This window comes from Lytechinus variegatus, chromosome 4 (genome assembly GCF_018143015.1).
Source record: "Lytechinus variegatus isolate NC3 chromosome 4, Lvar_3.0, whole genome shotgun sequence".
In the NCBI taxonomy this organism is placed as follows: domain Eukaryota; kingdom Metazoa; phylum Echinodermata; class Echinoidea; order Temnopleuroida; family Toxopneustidae; genus Lytechinus; species Lytechinus variegatus.
Window position 1 is genome coordinate 49,938,865 of NC_054743.1, and position 22,992 is coordinate 49,961,856.

Below are 22,992 nucleotides of genomic sequence, written 5' to 3' on the forward strand. Positions count from 1 at the left end.
TGTGTATATTTCTAGATATGCAACTACTTTCAATCTCCAAAAAATGAATGTCTGACACGTGGAACTTTCTTTCTCTTCACGTCTATTCATATATACATTACATTTCTTTGTCCTCTCTTTTTCTTCCATGCTTCTTCTCTCGTCCTTTTTAAACTACTACTTTTCATAGCCGTCTGTTTTTACTTCTCTGAATGTATAATGGTCAACGATTTTATGTATGAAATTTTGTTTTGACTAAATGAATTAGAAATTTTATTCAATCTCAGTGGCACTACATTTCCAACAAGCTCTGTTTTTTTAGTGTCTCATTCCCATGTTTTGTACATCATGGGTAATCAAGCTATTGATTTTGTATATGTACGTATGGTTTATTCCCAATTAACTTGAATTTCTTATGTACCTCTTTTTTATATTGTATCATATTGTGTGGAAGCGCCGTGGTGTAGCGGTTCTGACTCTCGCCTTGTAATCATGGTAATCAGAGGGTCGTGTGTTCGAATCCCACCATGCCCTAGCGTCCTTTGGCAAGGCGTTAATCCACAATTTGAAACTCTCCACCCAGGTGTGAAATGGGTACACGATAGGATGTGACTGCCTATTAATTTTGTCATGGAAATCTTGTTGGAATGCTCCCCAGAGAGTGGAGAAGGTGCATACATTGTGCGGGCACGCGAGGATCCGATGACCAGGGTAATAATATATGTGTAGGGCGCATAGAGACGTCGTTACGATGTGTTAAGCGCTATATAAATGCGGAATATTATTATTATTTAACAGTTCATTTGACACATGTCAGAAATAAACGCCCATGAACTGAACTTAATATCGATCGGAGCAATTGGCTTAATGAGCCGGAAAAATTTGAAGGGGCCAGACGGTGTTTATAGGGCAAAATTTCAATTAAAAAAACAACGAAAGCGAAAAGGGAGAGCGAAAATATAAAGACCTTTTTTGGATAAGAAAATTTATATTTTTAATAGATTGAAAAAAAAATATAAAATTTTGCCGTTTTTTATTCCTTCTTATTCCCTCTATTTTTTTTCCTTGATCGTGAAAACCCAAAGTCTGCATTTCACAAGTGATGTTACTACATTTTCAGTGGATGAACAGCCAGACATTCTGTATCAACATGAATGAGCATGCGATATTTATCTCGAAGACATTCCTGAGATTCCCGAAACATTATAGTATGTCGTCTGGATCATGCATGTTGTCAGACGGCAGTTTACGCAATTTCCTAATGATTCGTGACAATTCGAAGGTCCATATAACCAGCGTTCCTGATGAGGGGGAAAGTGGGCGGGGGGTAGGGGCAGATGGTAGGGCTGCATGGGGGACAGTTTCCTTGAAAAAAAGACGTTTATGACTTATTTTTTGGCTTGTCAGCAAACGTTTGCCTCTCCATTACTTCGTGGCGAGGTTACGCAACTAGTCTGCGTTCTTTCTATCATAAATATTTATCCTTTAGACTTTTAGGAATTTGCGGACGGGGTTTTGAAAACAGATTGATCACAAACTAACAAAGCTAAATCCTTAGTGGATGTTCCGTGGCCGAATGGTCTAAGGCCCTTGTTCGGAGATCCGATGATCTAAGGTTCGATTCTCGACACGGCACTTATGCCCTTGAGGAAGGCATTTCATTTAGGCCTACATTGCTGTTTTAACGTCGTCGAATTAAGTGGAAAATGGTATATGCAATTATGAATACCCACCAATATGCGGACTTACAAAAAAGAAATAAATATAACAGCCTTTCATTCATGGGGGGGGGGCACTTCCATTCACGAGTGGATACCATGCGCGACCATGGGGTCTCGAAAAGCACCCTAAACACGTAATTTCCATATTCTGAAAATGCACCCCTTAACAAGTATAGGCGTGTGAAACCATACCCTTAACAAGTAACAAAACGATACTCTTGGCAAATGAACCCCTAAACAAGTACAGGAATGTTTTATTGTTACGGGTCCTTCGGTCGTCGGCTTTACCTTATTTGGTTTAGTACGACCCCACCTTCTACACCTCGCGCAAATTGGACTCTAAACACGAAGTGTTGGGGCAAAAAGAACATCCTTTATAAAACATTTAATTTTTTTCACCCCCGCAAATTCGACCCTAAACACGTAATTGCCCTAGCGAAATAGACATTGATAGATAACCTTTTTATATTATGTTTGTGTTTTTGACACCCTTATCACGTTACGTACATAACGTGCCCTATCGTGAAAAAGACATCCTTTTTACGTTTTTTTTTGGTCGCGCATGGCATCCACTCCTCAATGTAAGTGGCCCCCCGGGCTTTCATTCTATTGAAATAGCGATGGGTAAACAACACGGGTGGGACGACGAAGGTGAAAGCAAATAGGGATATTATTTCAAATGAATTAGTTATCGTTAGGAAAAGAAAAACCTCCTCATTCCGTTCTAAAAAATAGAATAAGATAACATAAACAAAAATTTGACCAAGGCCTAATGTCCATGGTTAATAATACAAACTGATATCCCTACCTATTTCGGTTTGCACTCTTGATTTGATACCATGGCATGTTCTTAAAGCAAGTAGGCCCTAAATTTGTTTTTGTATTTCATTAATCAAGTATAGGCTTCCGCCATTTCTTTCAGCTTTGACACGATCTTATTTTCTCAATAAAAAACAGAAGCATTAAGGGCTATATAACGTAAACCTCCTGGTAAGGATATTATGGAATTGAATTTATAAACTCAGTTATTGTGTTCAATTTCGATTTCATGATTCTTAACTATTGTTTGCATGACTTATTAACCAAATACTTCTTAAATAAACATTTTCCAGTTTCTTCTCTACTCATCATTATGGATCTATGCTCGCAGGTGTACGCATAACGTACACGTTAAATAATGCACCATAAACGAAAATCAGTTGCCTGCAAATAATTGCCCCCCACTAGCTTACGCAAGGGGGGGGGGGCAGAATGCCCCCTGACTAGTCACAACTCATGCAAGGGACGTACCCCTGCCACCCCTCCCCCCTGACTAGTCACAACTGTTCCCTGACGAACCACCCCCTCTTTTGAACTTGAACCTTTTTTTCTGCTTGTCATTTTCTTTGGCGGACGAAATATCTTCCAACAAATTTGCCCCCCCCCCCCTTTTTGGAAAAACCTAGGTACGGCACTGACCCCCCCCCCCCATCCCACCACCGCTTTACCATGTTTACTGACTACTGATGTGGGGAAAGCGAGAGAAGGCGCCGGAGGAAGGGGTGGGGGGGGGCAGGAGGGTCACATTATTTACATCAAACATGATTGTTTAGCCTTCCATACTACTTTGTCATGTTCGTGCTGCTGTTTTCAGGCGCCATGATGAGTTCCAAAACCAATTAATGACGATGTAGACATTCAGTTGAAAATTAAAGGAGATACTCCGCAATGAAAACTAAGATAGCTTCAAACTCGTGTAGTAGTATGAAGGGAGGGGAACCTCACGATAAATCTGTAAATCAAATGAAATAACGAAGGTCATGTTTCTAATTTACCGATAAAGCAGATCTACGAAATGTTACCATGAGTATGTGAGTAGTGAGTTTGTTGTTTTACAATCTACTTTTTTTTGCATTACATGTATGTTTTATTTTGTGCTCATATATATTGGAAAAAAAAAATCATGTCAAGTGAATAAAGGTTGTTAATAGATTAAAATCAAAATTAAATTTTATTGATTTTCAATAATATGTATGACTTTTTCCTCCAAGATTGTTAAAGATCGCGAGAATAGGAATGACTATTAAATGATTTGATGTGCGAGGTTGCTTTAATTTATCATCCATTTGAATATACATTTCAAGTAAGACTTCATAATAGGAAAGGAGTGCGACATCGTGGCATGTGCCACATGCCCCCCCCCAAAAAAAACAAAAAACAACCCTACACTATTAATAAACTTCATTATGTCTCATCTATCTTTTATTAAAATGCAGTGTTTTCTTGGTTTAATTTTGCCCGTTCCGTTCATTGAACATCAATCAATAAGTCAATAAAGAACAGAGTCTTTATACCTCTGAATAGAGTGATCCATATCGTTTATAAAGTATAATTATGTATAATTTATTTTTTTCATAATGATTTTTATACGTTAAATAAATCCAAAACAATCCCTTATTACTGCTGTAAATTTAAAGATATTCATGAATGCATGCCGCACATTGACTCCTAGGTAGAAGATGAAGTGAAACAGTTATTTTGGGCCCAGCCTTTGATGGGACCCATCACATGTGACGGGGTCACGCCGGGAGACAATTCTTCAGAACATCAAGTCCTAATGCCCGCTCATAATGGCAACATAATGACAGTTTCACTGTCACACAGGGAGGTCGAATTCCCGCTCATTCCAAAACAACAGTTGGGCTACTCACTCATCATCATGAGTGTGGACAGGGACATGGTGGCTCAGTGGTAGAGGCACCCGCCTCATGAATGGGAGGTCGTAGGCTCGATCCCCTAGCCGAGTCACACCAAACAGTCGAACATGCCATAGACTATTAAGATATGACATTTGCAGACTTGATCTACGTTTGCTAGAATCAAACGAATGGTTACACTTCGTAATACCAAAGGTTCGTAATTCCGAAACACGTAAATTGCCTATACCTAGATGTTCGTTAATCCGAAAACGAAAAAGGGTTCGTTAATCCGAACATTTGTGGCGTTATTCCGAAGGTTTGTTAGTCCGAAAATGAAATGAGGTTCGTAATTCCGAAGGTTCGTTAATCCGAAAAGGAAATGAGGTTCGTACATTGTAATTCCGAAGGTTCGTTAGTCCGAAAACGAAATGAACAACGAACCTCATTTCGTTTTCGGATAAACAAACCTTCGGAACAACGAACCTTATTCATGTTATTTCGCTTTCGGATAAACGAACCTTTGGACTATCTGAACCTTCGGAGTAACAAAGCTTCGGAATTACGAATGAATACGTAAACGATTAGGTGAGCGTTAAAAGTTACTCGCATGTGATGTGTAACATTTAATTCTTGATGAACTTGGATTTAAATCCATGTTTGAAGTACACGAATATTGGGAAGATGGTTGGCATAATTCAAATTGGAGAATCGAGTAGGCCTAGGGCACATTCAAACTCAGCAGGCTTAGTAAAATGGATCAAAAGGTTGAGCACTTTGAAGAGATCAAGATACGGTTGTTACAATGGATAGAATGACCGGTGAAGTTAAAAGGCGCGAAGGGAAAGGACGTTTCTTATTCTTGCTGTTGACCCCATTCCGTAGCAGTTGCGACAGTAGGGATCTTTTGATCCGCGACGTACGGAGGATTCAGCAACAGAGAAAATATATTGTCCAATTGCCATCCATGACAAAGAACAACCGAAAAGTCTTTGTCGAAAACTGGTGAATCAAAACAGAAGTTTCGTCCTTGACTCTGGACAACCGACATATTTGTCATTTTTGGTCAGCTCTGGAACTTAGGGCGGAACAGTTGTTCCGGTTTACCAATTTTCGACAAAGACCTGCCAGCTGTTCTTTGTAATTTAGAAGGCATTTCCAATACATTCTCTGTGTTCTTGAAACCTATACATCGCAGAGCGAAAATTCCCTAATCAAAGGCTTGCCCAACATATAAATTCAATTATGTACACAACCCTACACTTGCAAGCATGGAGGCAAGCAAGGCCAAAACACTGGGCCAGAAATTCCTCAAGTGTTAACGGTCACTCGGCGTACAAGTTCAGCGATGACTCCCACTGGGTTTGCATTGTAGACACGACCCCTGGAGCTTCGGGGACTGATCTCTGTTGCACCTCGGCGAGATTATTTGCCCCCACCGCTGGCCTGGTCATTCCTCATTAAACCCTCTTGTGTCTGTTATATCCTTAGGGCTCCCTGCTTCTATGAAGTGGAAATCATGTCATCATGTTAATGTAGGACAACGACTGATGCTGTATTTCCATTAAAGGGTGGAAACAAGTCTATTAACCCTATAAAATCAGTCCCCTCGAGATTTGACCAACGTTATTAGATTACATGGCACGCGTTTCCGCATCGGAAATAATAAAATCTAGAATTAATTTTACTTCATGTTTATCATAATTGTGTAATGTGATTTCTTGTATCGATGATTGTAATGACTGTTGTATTACAATATTGTAAAAAAAAATTGTCTGGGGAAAAAAAGTCTCCGTTGAAATCGTGTAAAAACTGAGCAATGATACAAATACAACAACTAAAACAATCAAGGAATGATAAATGATAAAGGTAATAGATATATATCAATATGATAGAAATTATTGACAAAATCCATCATTGCCAGAGGAATCATTGAACACAAACGAAATGTTGATATAAATTTCACAGACACAGAATTACTTCTATGGACACATCAATACAATGTTTGTTTGTGTCTTTCAAGTTTAACTTAGTTTGGTTTATAATGTTTAGTGCTATAATTTCATTTTCTAAAACATAACAATAATAACAGGTATTTGTATGGCGCTATCTATCTAAAATATTATATTCCGAGGCGCACAAGAAAAAGAGAGTTTGGATGAGTGTCAAAGTGCAAATAATGAAAACTGTCAGATTTGAAAGTCTCTAATGATAATACAATTCTTAACCTGAAACCTGAAACGAAGTTTTATTTCTCCCTGGACATGTGCAGGCCTATATTGTGGTTCAAACAAGAAGGACCTTATTGTCAAATCTGATAAAAAATTAAATATTGTATAATTCAAACAATGAAAACATAAGAAATAGTGAGGAACATCATCGACTCTCTCATTTGTATATAACTGAGTTTGCATGCATGTAACTTTCTTTTTTTTAATTAGCGAAAGTTGAAAATGTCATAAGTTGGTTGACGGGGGCAGCAGAGTCGCCTCGTGACTCTGGACAACAGGCGCGGATCCCCTTGAGAAGCAAAATCAAAATTTGTAATGTAAAAATGCCCTAATACTAAATAGGTTCATTATTGCGGATTGAAATAATCGCTAGAGGGTATTCATTTGTCTCGCAATGCCCTCTTTTGAAATTGAAGACCTTCTTATTTATTTTTTTTGTTTCTTGTCAATTTCTTTCTTCTGAAATATCCTTAATTTTTGGTTGATTTTTTTTTTGGGGGGGAAGGGGGTACGAAACATCATTAATGTGGTTGAAAACCTTTTTTTGCTTGTCAATTTTTTTGGGGTACGAAATATCATTAATTGGTGATTGAAAACCTTTTTGGGGGCTTGTCAAAATTTTCCTCCGAAAATTCCCCCCCCCCCTTTTTGAAAATCCTGGATCGGCCCCTGCTGGACGACATATTTGCAATTGTTCATCCGGTGTAAATCAGCCTCTGTGGAAGCACAACTCCGCGCGCGGGAGAGGTAAACCGAATTTCAGATAGCGACGGCAGCATTATTTTTGGATCCCTATCGAGCTATGAACCAGATGAATCCACGATATATGTGAACCACCGCGGCGTTCACACGATTGTATACTAATAACACAATCGTATTGCTTTATTTTCCTGATAAACTTTGTTTATAGGCCTTTTCCCCCAAAATGAAGATTCAGATTTACGAATTGTCAGTTGCAATCTCTTTGTCAAGCTTGTTTGCCAAGCAATATCGTAATGCGCGCCTGCGCAGAACTTCAACTCAAAGACTTGCGTATGCTCATATTCCTTTTTTCCCAAGATAGTCACTTGTGCGGCAGTTCTGAAGCTGTCTTATGCAAAGAGGTCTTGACTATACGGATAATTTTCGCAAAAAGTCGTAGACTACACATATTTCACATTTTCTTTATCTTCGTTTGATTTCATATCATTACTAATCTATTCAGTATCATCATAGAGCTTAATAGCTCTATGGTATCATCATTGTTCTGATCATTTTCATTACTATTTGATTTCCCTCAATGGGGGGGGGGGGGGGGAGTTTGTTTCACACTCTCACAATACCAATAAAAAAAAATCGCTGGCCGTAAACAATAAAAGAATAAGGATGAAATCTGTGCATGATTACACCCGACCAGACGTAAGTTTATCCTATTGTTTGTATAAGCCTGGGACTTGCTGCCAGTCAATATTATTTTGCCCGCTGAGACCGTTTAACCTTATAATTGACCTCATGCGAGCACCTGCATATTTACTGAAGATCATTATCTGACTCGGAATCTCAGGTGGAAATATCAGGCGAACTTTGCTTTCTATTGCATGGTCCATGACCCATCCTTTACTTCACTTGCCATTTCCATGATTTGCACTTCTTGGCGACGGTTTAAATCTGGATGGGATGTTTGAGATTACGCATGCGTGACCTGACTGAGAGCGTGGAGCAGGCAATCCCAGTGTCGACGATTTCGAGGGCAGGAGGGGGGGGGGGGATCACGTGATATGTCTTCTGCGCGCGTCAGAATTAACCAATTTATGTCGAATACTTCGAATAACCTCTTCTTGATATTTGAGCGGTGACTGACGGTTATGTCTCACTTAATAATCGTCATTCCGATAGACATATTCACGTAAAAGTTACTGCTACGGGATACTGCCCTCTCGCGTCGGGTACTTAAATACTGATGGAAAAGAAAAATCGCTTTCGGATCGGCGCCTGTGGACATACCACCATAGTGGTTGACAAGACAACACCGTCTAGACCAAGTCCATCCCAATAATAACTTGATTTGTATAAATTGAATAAAACAGAGGTAAAGTAAAAGAAAAAAAAAACCTTCATCGAAATTGACGTTAAATAAGTATTAGGACGACGGTAAATAAATAGGAAAACAGTTACGTTAATCACTCAATGGCCCTTTATCAGCTGCAAGGGAAACACATCTAAACAAAAAGTGGAATCGATATTATTACAACTAATTATGATTTTAACAACAGCTTGTCTAGCATCCAAACTTGATGATGATAAAATATTGGACTTTTTTCAATAATGCCCCCGCCCAACGAAAAGGTGATTTTCTAATTTTTTATGATATATAATTGTGCCGTGATTTAAACTTATCTGAAAAGTAAAGCCATAAATTCCTATTTTATATGCGATTTCGATAACGTCTTGTTTCAAATTGCTCTGTTTTTTGTTCAGATTGAACTGCTGTCGGAGTGATCTCGATCTCTAAGAATTTAATGAATAAGAGAGTGGTATTTTCTGACTGATACTTCATTCGTAAACATTTATACATTTCTAAAAAAAAATTAGTTATTAAAAGATGGGGATAATATTGATAAAAACACAATGAAATGCAATAAAGAAGTTATATTATATGGAAAATAAAATCAAATGCACGCGGCGCTATAAAATAAGCCCCCACCATTGCACCCCCCACAAAAAAAGAAAAAAAGGAAGAAAGAAAGAAAAAATCTATGACAAGGATTAAAAATTTATTTGAATTAAAAACAAGATTTTATTAGAATAAATATAGTAAAATCTGCAGATTAGAACGCTAAAAATTAAATAAAAATCTAATAAAAAATAACTTTTGTAGTATAACAAGATTTTTTAATCATAAATTCTAAAGATCAAACATCTTCCAGAATAAATGGGTATGTGGACTAATACACGGAGCAACTCCATGGCAATTTGGGGGGGGGGGGGTGCTGAAGCACCCCCTGCACCCCTGCCTCGCATGGCCATGCTGATGACGACATACCCCAACTTTAAGAATAAGTGAAGATATGACATCATAAGCTTACTTGTTGCAGATTCATGGAAACGTGTGTTAAGGCCCTAAACCGCAAATCGCCGCCTAAGCTTGTAGAAAAAAAGTATTTTTGAAACAAAGGACCTTGGATGAGTGGTTTCACTCCCTGGTAACATTTAATATCAAAGTTTGAAAATTTTTGAAAATAAGCTACTACTACTACTACTACTAAAACTACTACTACTACTACTCTTACTGCTACTACTACTACTCTTACTGCTACTACTACTTCTACTACTGCTACTCCTACTACTACTACTACTACTACTCTTACTGCTACTACTACTTCTACTACTGCTACTCCTACTACTACTACTACTACTACTACTACTACTACTACTACTACTACTACTACTACTACTCCTACTCCTACTCCTACTACTACTACTACTACTACTAAAACTACTACTACTACTCTTACTGCTACTACTATTTCTACTACTGCTACTACTACTACTACTAAAACTACTACTACTACTCTTACTCTTACTGCTACTACTACTTCTACTATACTAACATTTAGTATTAAAGTTTGAAAAATTTTGAAAATAAGCTACTATTACTACTACTACTACCACTACTACTACTACTACTACTACTACTCCTACTCCTACTACTACTTCTACTACTGCTACTCCTACTACTACTAAAACTACTACTACTACTCTTACTGCTACTACTACTTCTACTACTGCTACTCCTACTACTACTACTACTACTACTATTTCGTACTGATTATGACTATAATAATATGAGTACATGGCTTCATTACCCTCGTAACATTTTGTATTAAAGTTTTAAAAAGATTATAATAAATATTCAAAAAAATATTTATAGCGATTCTTTCTTTATTTTCCGCCTTTCATTTCTTCCCTTTTCCTTTTCCTTTGCTTAAACCTACAGGCGTTAGATTATACTAGGGGAGAATTAGGGATACACAAAAAAAAACACCCCAAAAAAACACAAAAAACGGCACTATGTACAGCCCAAGTTGCCCAACTCCCACCATAACCAAGAGTCCAAAACCAACAAACAAGAAGAACAATAATGATAGCCTTTTAGGGCCCCATGGGAGACCAACTTTATGTTGAATGAGCACCCTGGTAAAATATTTAAATAAATAGTAGGAGTAGCAGTAGTAGAAGTAGTAGTAGCAGTAAGAGTAGTAGTAGTAGTAGTTTTAGTAGTAGTAGTATAGTAGTAGTAGTAGTAGCAGTAAGAGTAGTAGTAGTAGTAGTAGTTTTAGTAGTAGTAGTAGTAGTAGGAGTAGTAGTAGGAGTAGGAGTAGTAGTAGTAGTAGTAGTAGTAGTAGTAGTAGTAGTAGTAGTAGTAGTAGTAGTAGTAGGAGTAGCAGTAGTAGTAGTAGCAGTAAGAGTAGTAGTAGTAGTAGTAGTAGTAGTAGTAGTAGTAGTAGTAGTAGTAGTAGTAGGAGTAGTAGTAGGAGTAGGAGTAGTAGTAGTAGTAGTAGTAGTAGTAGTAGTAGTAGTAGGAGTAGGAGTAGGAGTAGTAGTAGTAGTAGTAGTAGTAGTAGGAGTAGTAGAAGTAGTAGTAGCAGTAAGAGTAGTAGTAGTAGCAGTAAGAGTAGTAGTAGTAGCAGTAAGAGTAGTAGTAGTAGTAGTAGTAGTAGTAGTATAGGAGTAGGAGTAGTAGTAGTTGTAGTGGTAGTAGTAGTAGTAATAGTAGCTTATTTTCAAAAATTTTCAAACTTTAATACTAAATATTACCAGGGGAGTGAAAACACTCATCCAAGGTCCTTCGTTTCAAAAATACTTTTTTCTACAAGCTTAGGCGGCGATTTGCGGTTTAGGTGCAATTTGCGGTTTAGGGCCTTAACAAACGTGCATGTCACAACTTTGAAATTCCCTGTTCGATTTTGAAGAAATTTTCAGTGTTTGATTTGTCTGACTTTATCTTTTATCCATTTAATTCATATTGTTTCCAGCCTGGAGTAACTCTTTAAGTTAAGACTGATCTATTACTTGTTGTTTGCAACTGGAATTTGAAATGACTAGGATTTATACGACGATTAATTTTATCAACCAATCAGGATTGAATTGAAGCGGTGATATTTAGGGGTTCGACATCTAGTGAATTAATCGGAGTGAGTCTACGTATATCCACTCCATCGCCCTGTGGGGAGACATAAGCGTGCAGTACTGCACTCCAGCGAGTGGATCGGTGGGATCATCGTTGCTTGTAGAGAAGGATCCCGACTTAACCTGCATAAAAAAATGAGAGATTCTTAAACTCGACATACCTGTGAAATCATGTAATGATTATATATTTAAATCAACCACGTCATCGAAATTTTTGAAATGTGAAAGGAGGGAGGGGAAGGGGGGGGGCAAGTGGAGGGTGGAGGGAGAAAGAAATTGTTTATTAGTGGCAGTTAAGGGCAGATCACGTTACAATACTTCATTAATTTTTCTAATGACAAAAATATTCATTATTTTATTTTATTAATTAATTAATTCATTTCTTGTTGATCTTACGTATTTCGTCGTTCATTTATTTGATTATCATTTTTATGCTTTTATGCGGGGGGGGGGGCTGATTCCCCTATTGTACCACATTTTTATCTTGACTCCCTTCCGTGGATGTTTGGGGGTTGAGACATTAACAATTTGGGTGGTTATGAACATCATGGGGGGTGAATGTTCTCCAAATGAACTTAACCTGTTAACTGACATTGTAAAAAGTTCCCTTTGATTTGTAAAAAAGTGTCATCAATTATTATTTGGCAAAAAGAAGCTGCTGAAAACTGCTTATCTAAAAAAAAAGAGCCAATGGAGTAAATTAGAGAGTCAAAAGGGGCCTAAGCTTTCGATCCTAGCAGAATCTTCGTCGGAGGCAAAATGACAAACATATAAGTGGAACAACCATGATATACACCACAAACATCCAACAGCAACACTAGAAACAAGGAGACAAAAGGGGCATTAGTGAGAAGAGATGACCAATCAGGTTAATGAAGGGGAAGAAAGAAAAGGAGCAGGCAGACACAAAGGGAAGTAGGTGTGAGTAAGGCCAAAGAAAGACCTCAAGCCAAGAGGGATTAAGATAGGGGCAGGCAACTTCAAACAGGATCTGGAACAAAACAGTGATAGAGGGTATGAGGAAGAGATGAATAACAAGAGAATTAGTGAGAGGTGGGTCAAACAGGTAACAAAGAAAGGCATAATAAACTGGTGCAAAAGAGTGAGGAAAAAGGGAAAAAATGGGGAACAACTGAACAGGTGCAAAAGACATAAGTATGTATGAAAGAGCAAAAAACAAACTAAGAGAAGAAAGTAAGTGTAAAAATAAATCTGTAAGTATAAAAGTATGTAAATATATCCAGAAAGGAATCTATGTGAATAAATATATAAATGTATATACATATGGTAGATAAAACTAATATAGTGATCCACTGGGTGTGGGGGGAAAAAAGCAGACTATATAGTAGAAAAAAAAAAACCTGTATATATGGAATGGAAGCTAATTGCCTAAAGGGTGAAGGCAAATAAAGAAGCTGATGCTGTTTGAGAGAGGGGGTGTATTAAGAAAACATGAAAAAGGAAAAATAAATTATTATTTGCTAAGGTTTACCTCCATAATTATGCATGTTCTTGATTTTTAAAATTTTATTTTAACCAATTGTACTGGTAGAAATCTTAATATTTGTGTTTTGTTCCAGTGGCGGATCTCGAATTTAGGATTTCTGATTGAATACATGATGGTGTTCCAGAGGGCGCTTTTCCTTCTTAGATTTTCGGTCTATCAAAAACCCCAAGTAGGTCATCACTCTAATTCCACCCCTACCAAACCTTCATGCCAGGAAGAGGTGGGGGGGGGGGGGGTCATGTTTGCACACATCTTTGTATTGTATGTTTGCAGGCATTGTTACATTTTTGTCTACGAGGAGGGGGGGGGGGTCTGCAACGGTTTTAATCACAGTTGGTGAAAATTTTAAAAGTAAAGGACAGGAAGAGTCGTGTTTCTTACCTCAAGTTTACCATCGAGCAAGGTAGTAAATTCAAGTGCACCATATGTTTCCCAGTCTTGGAGCGATGAGAACGGGGTGTCCGCCGCGAACTCCATTGCGTACCCGCGTGTGTTATAGCGATTTCTCACAACATCCGGTGCAATGTTGAGGGCATATTCGAATGCCGCCTGAATGAAATAGAAAGAAATTCTCAAACTAGTAGTATACGAACAATAATTATATATAATGCATCAATAAAGGACGCACAATTAAAAGTTAATCAATTTCACGTGGGGGCGCTAGTTGATTATGACTTCGGAAAGCATCAAATTCCTTTCGCATGTTTGCAATGATCAAATCGAAGCTCATTCGACCTCTTCAGCAATGTGTAAAACCAAGGTTTACTGTCATTATATCATTGTATAACTATGATCTGGTACAGTTGTAGTTACAGATGCGTGATATCATGAAATCCATAAAGCTGAAAAACTGTCACTCTGAACTTATCACGGATAGGCCCCTGTGGGGCAGAGTATTATTATTGCTGGGGAAAAAAACCGACATGGAATGCTAATTATCATGAAATATCATGAAATCCATAAAGCTGAAAAACTGTCACTCTGAACTTATCACGGATAGGCCCATGTGGGGCAGAGTATTATTATTTCTTGGGAAAAAGCCGACATGGAATGCTAATTCCTCAGCAATTGAACAATTTCTTCCAGAATCGTTTGGTACATAATATTCTTATTAATACATACTATCAGACACTTGAGTGTTAATTCAATTGCACTTTGTGCTTTGTGCAATTCATTTAATAAGTTATTACCACAACTGGCATTTATCTTTTAATATAATACATTGTACATTTCAGTAGCGTACACAGGACTTTTGAAAGGAAGGGGGGGGGGGGGGGTCGATTTACATGAAAATTGACAGGCTTAAAAAAGGGGGAAAATCTGAGGTGTGTTTGAATCACTGCACCCCCCCCCCCTCCCCTGCGTATGTGCCAGTTACATTTTTATCATAAAAACACATAAATTCAAGAAAATGAAATATGTAATTTGAAAAAAACTGTCTAAACTTCAATGTCTTTTCAGGAGACGGACCATTGGTGGGAGGGGACAAAATTGCATCACATTTTCGCCAGCTTTTTTTCACTTTACCCGAGGTTCAATTTCGCAACGACACGGGATGATTATTATAAATCAATCGAATTTAGTAGGGTATATGTCAAGCATGTCGAGAAGTACCTATCCCCCTTATTACCTTGTAATTATCTAATTAATTAGTTGTTTGGTTGTTGTTGATTTGTATTTCATGAAGAATAATGAAATTATCATTGTACCATTCGTATTTCAGTGACATAAGTAATACAAGCCCTGCTTTTAATTTAGGTTTCACCCCTTTACTTTTTTGTATACTAAAAACCTTAAATTTTCCAACTTATTGTACATAGTAATTCAATACTTCGTTACTTTTGTAGACATGTTTACTTCTTCAACTTTATATTGTAATCTAATTATCATTTGTTTGTAATGTATGTGTTAGTATGAATTTAATCATAATTACTCTTTGTTACGAATTGTATATGGAAACAAGAGTGCTAAAAATAAATTCAAAGTCAAAAATACATATCGGTAAGCTTTGCATTATTCATATCGGAAGATATACCTGATTAATCTCCTTGCAATCCGCCGGTAGGGCATAGACCGCCATTGGGATGACGTCATTTATTGCATCCTGGCTTTTCATTTTACCCGCTATTTCGTTGGCGGATTCCTTGATGCCAGACAGGTCGGCCATGTTCCTTGGGAATGTCACCATAGCTGTGGTTTGGATCAAGTCGGCCTGCACAGATGGTTTCGAATTATCGAACTCGGTTTTGTCTTCGTATCCGACGTTGATGATGTCGACCGGAGCTTGACCGTTTTCGAAACCGGCAACCATTTCCTGTATAAAATTTAAATGATAACAAATCATTTTAAAGCCAGCGTTGATAACGGTCATTGACGTGCATTTTTGTACTTGAGTATCATCTCTTTTCAACTGTTTCCAAATGTTTAAGTCTTATTATACTTGTTGATTTTTTTTTAAACTAGTGAACACCTAGTTACCGAGAATGCATACATCATTCCATTTATTTTATATAATGCAGGATAAAAAAGCATTGTCGATGGCCTGCTCACGGGCATATGTGCAGCGGCCACTGAGGGATCGAACCCCGGACTTTCTTTGTATAATCAGGGGCCTTAGACCACTTGGCCACGGCACCTCCATTGATCGGATAAAGATCGGATTTATTCGATCAAATTGTACAGTACGGATTCTTGATTTATGGACTGCTATGGCAAAGAAAAAAAGATTTAACCCATTACCTACTATATATATAGAACCAGATGGTCACTGCACAAAGTCTATTGAAATTGCATAATTCATTAATCAACAGGTTAATTTACCTGGGCAGATATAAGCCATTGAGACGAGGCACCGTTCCATTCTAGGTCCTTCACGATCGTAAGGGGCGCTATTTTAGCTGCTGTTGCTGCGTAGTGTGAGTTCAGGTTTTCGTAAGACGTGCTTGATTCGAAACCCATATTGTATTTCATAAATGAGTCAATGGGCTTCAAGATAACAATTAAAGAGTGAGGGAAAGAATTGCTGATTACAACTAGTGTAGAAGGCAGAAAACAGTAACCTTGTGAGAACTAATGGTTCAAGAACTATAACAAGATAAAACGATAATCATAAACAAGGAACATTCGACAGGAAAAAGGAGGAAAATGGAAAAGGCAAAATTAAAGTGAAAATGAAATATTTCTCATACCTGCTTTAAGTTAGTTTTTCGTATACTGATTAGCGAACATCAGTTCTATTCAAACAATGACATTAAAAAAAGATATCAAAGCATCTGGCATATTGAAGGATACAGTGATGTTGCAATACATGCATATACATGTAGAGATTGTATAATAGCAATAAATGTATATCTAATCACAGTAAGTATGACTAAACGTCCTTAGACGATGTTTTTAAGTTAAACAAGAAAATGATGATGGTCATCTGGTAAATGAGATCTATTTAAGGAAAACAATAGGAGAAAGAGAGAGAACAAAAGAGAGGCCAAACATATTGACGAGAACCCCAAAATAACGAATTGTAAATGAAATCATTGCAATAAATTAATACTAATTATGCAAATTATAATAAATTAGTTTATTCAGACTGAAAAAAAGTCAGGTGATTGCTTGTGATTATTACAAAATTGTGATAAAACGTGGTTTCAGGAAATCCCCCCCCCCCTTCGGGGGGGGGGGGGGGGTGTCCCTAGATATAGAGAGTGAAAGAAATAGAGAGGTGAGAGAGAGGGTTTTTTTTACCTCGGCAAGAAGATCGTAAGCTTCATCAGCTGTGACGTCCGCTGGCAGATCCTCTTTCTCGACGAGAGGGGGCTTCTCTCCTGACGAGAACTGAAAATGGTTGACGCCCTCTACGAGCACAACGGGTTTAGTTGCAATCAACTCCGAGGGACCAGTCGTCAACATAATATGTTGAAGCTCCCTATATTCATACACACAATACACAGAAAATGATAGCGTATACAAATTTACAATTGAGAGATAAGATATAAATGATAGTGATGATAGATGATCATGCTCAGGAACACTCACAGAAAATGGATATCGTACAGAGAGAGAGCGACGCTAATAAAGATAAATACACATAAAGATACCGATTGGCCTACAGTTAGTTAGTTTCAAATTACAGACCGAAATTTGACACTTTAACAAATTAAACAATAATAGAGTGAAGACTGTCTAGACTCCGAACTCTCAAGCTACTCTCAGTCTCAGACACAGTGCATTGAGTGAATTTAATCTCATTGTGCAGTATGCGAAATGCGCAAACATGGTCCGTGCCTGCATTCTAGCAGACTAGACTAATAGCAATAGTAATAATGATAATAATGATAATTATAAAGATTAAGATAATAATTAGAATAATAATAATCAAAATCATATCAATAATAATAATTATAATATTAATAAGAAAAATAATAATAAAAAGATAACAATAATAATAATGATAATAATAACAATAATAATAATACTTGTAATAGTAAACCTCATGCTACCCCGAAAAGTAAATGACTGATAAAACAACAAACACGGAAAAAAACAAAGCAAATAAGAAAATAATAAACATTAAATGCTTAAACCAAATATATACATGTTTTGGAGTTGATAGAATTCCTAGTGTTTTTAAAGAAACAAAAATAATTAAACGCATTTTGTTTGTCTATAATCATAATAATATTAATAATGGAAAATATGTATTTACATGGCACCATCTATCGGAAAATATTCTATTCAGAAGCGCACAAGAAAATGAAAAAAAAAACAAAGTTTGGATGAATGTCATCTTGGTTCCAAAAACTGATTCTGTTAGCAAAGACAAGACTTCAGAATAGATTTGTAAGTTTGTAAAAATAAAACATATATATTTTTTATGTTTAATGTTACATTATTCCAAAGAGAAGATGCAGCTATTTTTTTATTTGATTTAGTAGCGATAAATTATCACTGAATAGGGTCTACCTAAAAGTTTTAGCATTCCTGGTGATTCTGACTTGTCCGTCCAGGTCCCCACTCAGGTGCATCACGGGGGTGGGGAAGGCAGCAAGGTTTTCCGTGGCCCCGGTCAGATAGGACCCCCAGAGCATCATACCAGCCACTAGGGTCGGGTTCTTATTTACCCATGTTTGCAAGAAGGTGCCTGAAAAAGTGGGAAAATATGACGAATATATTTTTGTTTGAAGTAGCAGTAGTAGAAGAAGGAGAAGAAGAAGAAGTAATCACAGTACCAGCAGTAGTATAGGTAGAAATTGAATTAAAATTACTAGTAGTAGTTGTGTTCGTAGTAGTAGTAGTAGGAGTACAGCGCGTATCAAAAAGCGGGACAGATTTGAAAGTCTATATTTTTTTTGTTTCAAATTATGATGTCTATATTTTGGTGTTCACATGTTCTCTGAAGTGTGATCTTCCAAATGCCATTAAAAATAGTTCTGTTCATGCTTGAGCGAACACGGAATGTTTTTGTCAGGGGTAAAAAAGGAGGCTTGCGCCAAAATGGCATAAAATGATAAATATGATGATCGGAATTCTTGCTACTTGCTAATCAGCAGACTTCCTCTTAAGCGTTTCATTATCTTTGCCATAATTTTCAAATTATGCGGTCAAAACTCATTTTCATTTTTTTTAATTGTTCTGTTGTTGTTTATTTTGAAAATGTTCTCTTTTGAAGTATGGGAGAGCGTGTATTTTTTTTCAAACCCTTTCATTGTGTGCTACAAAGGTTATGGTGCCTTTTGAACAGTGACATACAGGTGGGCAGGGGCTCGGGATGCCCTCCCCCTCAATTAAAAGAAATCATGACCAAGAAAAAAAGTGGAAAGGAAATACAAGGAAAGATAGAAAGTAAGATATAATATTATTTTCTGAATATTATGTCAAAATCTATCACAGAATTTAATATTGTAATAAAAAAGTGGGAATATTTGCCTGTTCGCTTCGCTCGCTCACAAGTTTTTGATACATTTTAACCGATCTGCCAAATCTAGCTCTTTCAAATTTAACTCAATACACCACTGCATTTGAAAAAACATGAATCCCTTCCTGTTTCTCCTGTCAAGCGTATAATTAAACTTGGTCAAGGAATTAATAATCCCTTGAAAATGGATTCATGTCTTTTGAAGGTACAATAACATAATCACAAGTTTTCTCAATCAATATTGCAAATCTTCTTGCTTGGGTTGACAAAAAGTCTTCTTTTCTTACTTATGAAGGACAATTTAAAGGTTAAAGAAGTTTAATTTAAAAAAAAAATAGTCAAGTACATGAATACATTTGTAAATAAAAATTGACAGCATAATTCGAAAATTATGACACAGATAGTTCTAAAGTTACAAAGAAGTCTGCTGATTAGCAAGAAGTCTCACATTCTGCCATTCTGGCGCAAGCCTCTTTTTGAACCCCCGACAAAAACGTCCCGTGTTCGCTCAAGCATAAACAATATTTATTTCTTAAATTGTATTTCAAAGATAAGATTTCAGAGCTTCTATTAACATCAAAATATAGATATCATAATTTAAAACAATTTTTTATAGTCTTTTCAAAACTGTCCCGTTTTTTAATATATGCACTGTAGTATAGTAGTGGTATGGTAGTGGTAGTAGTAGTAGTAGTGGTAGTGGTAGTAGTAGTAGTAGTAGTAGTATAGTTGTAGTAGCAGTAGTAGAAGTAGTAATAGAAGCAGTCATGGTAGTATTAGAACTGTAGCAGTAGCAGTAGCAGTAGTAGAATAAAAGCAATAGTCGCAGCACAGCAGCAGAAGCAGCAACTTCAGGAGAGAAATTAATGGAAGAGCTTGCCCGATGCTTAATCCAATGAGCCTTTTTTATCCGATAGTTACCATAGTAAAATAGATACTGAGCCAATCAAAATTAAGAAAGTTGTCAGATCTGACAACTTGTCGGATAAATATGTTGATGAAACGATGCCCAGTAATTGTACTACATACCTCCAAGTGAATGTCCAGCCACGTAGATGGGAGCATGATCTGGTAGATTGTTACTACGGAGTGTTTCGATTGCAAGCTCAACGGCATTCCCAACCTGGAGGGGGAAAAGGGACTATAATTACGAATTGACAAAGGAAGGAAAGGAGTTCGGACAAGGAAGATCCTTACTATGCAGTGTTTAATGCAGGTGGGGCGTTCTGGTCGTGGCTTTGGTTATGGCTTTAGTCTTTCAATCGGAGGGACGTGGATTCGATTCTAGTTCATGGTGTGTTTCCCTTCTGCAAGAAATTTAACCCCAATTTGCTGCACTCAACCCAGGTGAGGTGATTGGAGAGGCCTATCTGGTAGGAATTTGCTCTGTTAAAGACAGGGTAATTATGCTGCATTACTGTGGAGCGCTTAAGAGACGTCTGTCAAAGTAAGCTTTATAATCAAGTATAATTAATCGTATTTTGCAAAGAAAATAACATATTAAGTTTCGCCAACAGCAATAGGATATATCGGCTCGGTGATCATGATCATCATGTTCTTCATCATTATGTTCATCATTATCACCGCCACCACCACCACCACCATCATCATCATCACCATCCTAATTATTGTTCTCTTCATTATCAGTGATGACGATCTAAGAATAGCAAAATCGATAATAGCTAGTCTAGGAAATTGCATCGGGAACGGATCCTACAACACAGACAATTATTGAAACTTCCCTTCAAATCACAATAAACAGCTGAGAGGCCTTTGCCAAATATTTAAGTGAACCGGTATAGCAGATCGTCGTAAAATTTGAAATTGCAAATACGTCATTGTTTTGGGTCACAGACGACACCGCTATTTTGATTCACCGATTTTCGACAAAGGCTTCCTTTGTCATAAAGGGTTTTGACAATAGATTATCTACGTACCAGAAAACGTCTGCGTAGTGGTTGAGAAAACTCGCTAATCATGCAAATGTTAACATTCCAACACTACACTGTAAAAAAGAAGTGCTAATTAAGCACTTACAGTGCTTGCATAGTGACTGCACTACGAGTGCTGATTTTCTAGTACAAATTTAAAGGAAAATGAAAACTTTAGAGCTAAAGATAGCTTGTTTGAAAAAAAAGAAAAATCACAGGAACAGATCAACGAAAGTTGAAGAAAAATCAGACAAATAATGAGAAAGCTCTGATCATTTGAATATTGCGATCAGTAATGCTATGGAGATCCTCACATTGGCAATGCAACAAAGATGTGTGATGTCACTTGTCAACAACTCTCCCCATTACTTTAGCATAATTCCCTTAAACAGCCTCTTTTATCACAGATGCCAATGGGAGGATCTCCATAGCATTAGTGATTGCAATACTCAATTGCTCATAACTTTCTCATTATTTGTCCGATTTTTCTCAAGCTTTCTTTGTTCTTATTCTTGGATTTTTCTGTTTCGACACAAGCCTACTTGTTCCAAAGGATTCATTCCACTTTAAACTAGAAAATCAGCACTTGTGGTGCAGTCACTAAACAAGCACTGTAAGTGCTAAATTAGCACTTCATTTTTTACAATGTACTTGAAAACTTCCTTTATCATCCATTAACACTCATCTAGAAACAAGGAAAGTGTAGTAAAAACACTGACTAACCTGGACAGGATTTGGAGTGTCGTCGCGATAGTCGGTGGTGAGGGCAACATGTAGTCTGAGGGGTGAGCGTTGCTGGATCCGAGCGGCCAGATTCCAATACGTCTCTCCCCTCAGCTCCGCTCCAGGAACTACGATTAAACCAGCTTCTTCTCCGGACTTGATGGGGTCCAATAAGATCACTGTTTGCCCCTTCACGGAGCTTTGTAGTGATATCAGGAAGGGGGCAAATACTAGAAGATAGGTTACACCGAAGGGTGTCATCTTGTATGGCAAAAAACGTATTTAAAAAGGAATTCCAAATCAAATTAATGCGTCTGTAACTTTCACCGTCTCTCAGTGTAATGACACCACTGCATGTGAATAACATCCACGTAGCTAGCTCACATAACCAGATAATGATTAATGATTAAAAATATTAAAGAGATAACACATCACTTTAGATAACACGGGGGACAGGTTATCAAAAACCCTTAAAGGAAAGTTCTCCCTGGCGATAAGTGAGTTTTAATAAAAGCAGAAACAGTGCGAAAGAAATTCATTGCCGAAAGCTTATGCGATCAACTCTCGAACATCTTGAGTATGATTTTTTTTACATAAATGCATCTTACAATTTCATTTTTATATATGAGAGCAGTCTGACCTCAGAAACTATTCTGCTTCTTTTATATAAAATTTAAACTGTTCATTATCTATGTGAACTTACACTATGAATGGCCACACTATAGAGGTGTCCTCAATATGAAATTATATCCTGACTCGCTGTTAAAATTGAACATTTTAATGGTGTCTTTAACGTAGTCCACTATTATGACTAACCAAAAACAGTTAACACAATAATTATTCCCCTTCAAACCCTTTAGACCCTGGTACACCACTGATGAGTATACACGAATCTAATCTACTGTGGGGCAGATGTTCTGGGTACATTTTTTTTCTATCGATAAAAAATGTTAACATGGTTATTCATCACTTAAAGACTCAGAATGTAAATTTTAAGGGCTTAAAGGACAAGTCCACCCCAACAAAAACTTGATTTGAATAAAAAGAGAAAAATTCAACAAGCATAACACTGAAAATTTCATCAAAATCGGATGTAAAATAAGAAACTTATGACATTTTAAAGTTTAGCTTCATTTTACAAAACA

General features: G+C 37.1%; 1 protein-coding gene across 1 annotated transcript; it reads right to left on the bottom strand.

Moving 5' to 3' along the window:
- Positions 1–11,542: 11,542 nt before the first annotated feature.
- On the bottom strand, positions 11,543–22,172 carry LOC121412739. The gene is made up of 8 exons (XM_041605507.1): positions 21,848–22,172; positions 20,223–20,316; positions 18,242–18,419; positions 17,024–17,204; positions 16,103–16,267; positions 15,318–15,596; positions 13,664–13,831; positions 11,543–11,898 (listed from the first exon to the last, which is right to left on the bottom strand). The coding sequence occupies exons 1-8, from the start codon at positions 22,106–22,108 to the stop codon at positions 11,764–11,766; spliced, it is 1,461 nt and encodes a 486-aa protein (XP_041461441.1). The 5' UTR covers positions 22,109–22,172; the 3' UTR covers positions 11,543–11,763.
- Positions 22,173–22,992: the final 820 nt, after the last annotated feature.

What these genes read in the sequence shown, in the direction of transcription:
- LOC121412739 (XM_041605507.1), bottom strand. Translation starts at nt 22,108, where the DNA reads ATGACACCCTTCGGTGTAACCTATCTTCTAGTATTTGCCCCCTTCCTG. An exon ending in CTTACGATCTTCTTGCCGAG is followed by an intron (nt 16,268 to 17,023) that starts GTAAAAAAAACC and finishes GTTATCTTGAAG; the next exon opens with CCCATTGACTCATTTATGAA. An exon ending in ATTGCAAGGAGATTAATCAG is followed by an intron (nt 13,832 to 15,317) that starts GTATATCTTCCG and finishes TATTTCATTCAG; the next exon opens with GCGGCATTCGAATATGCCCT.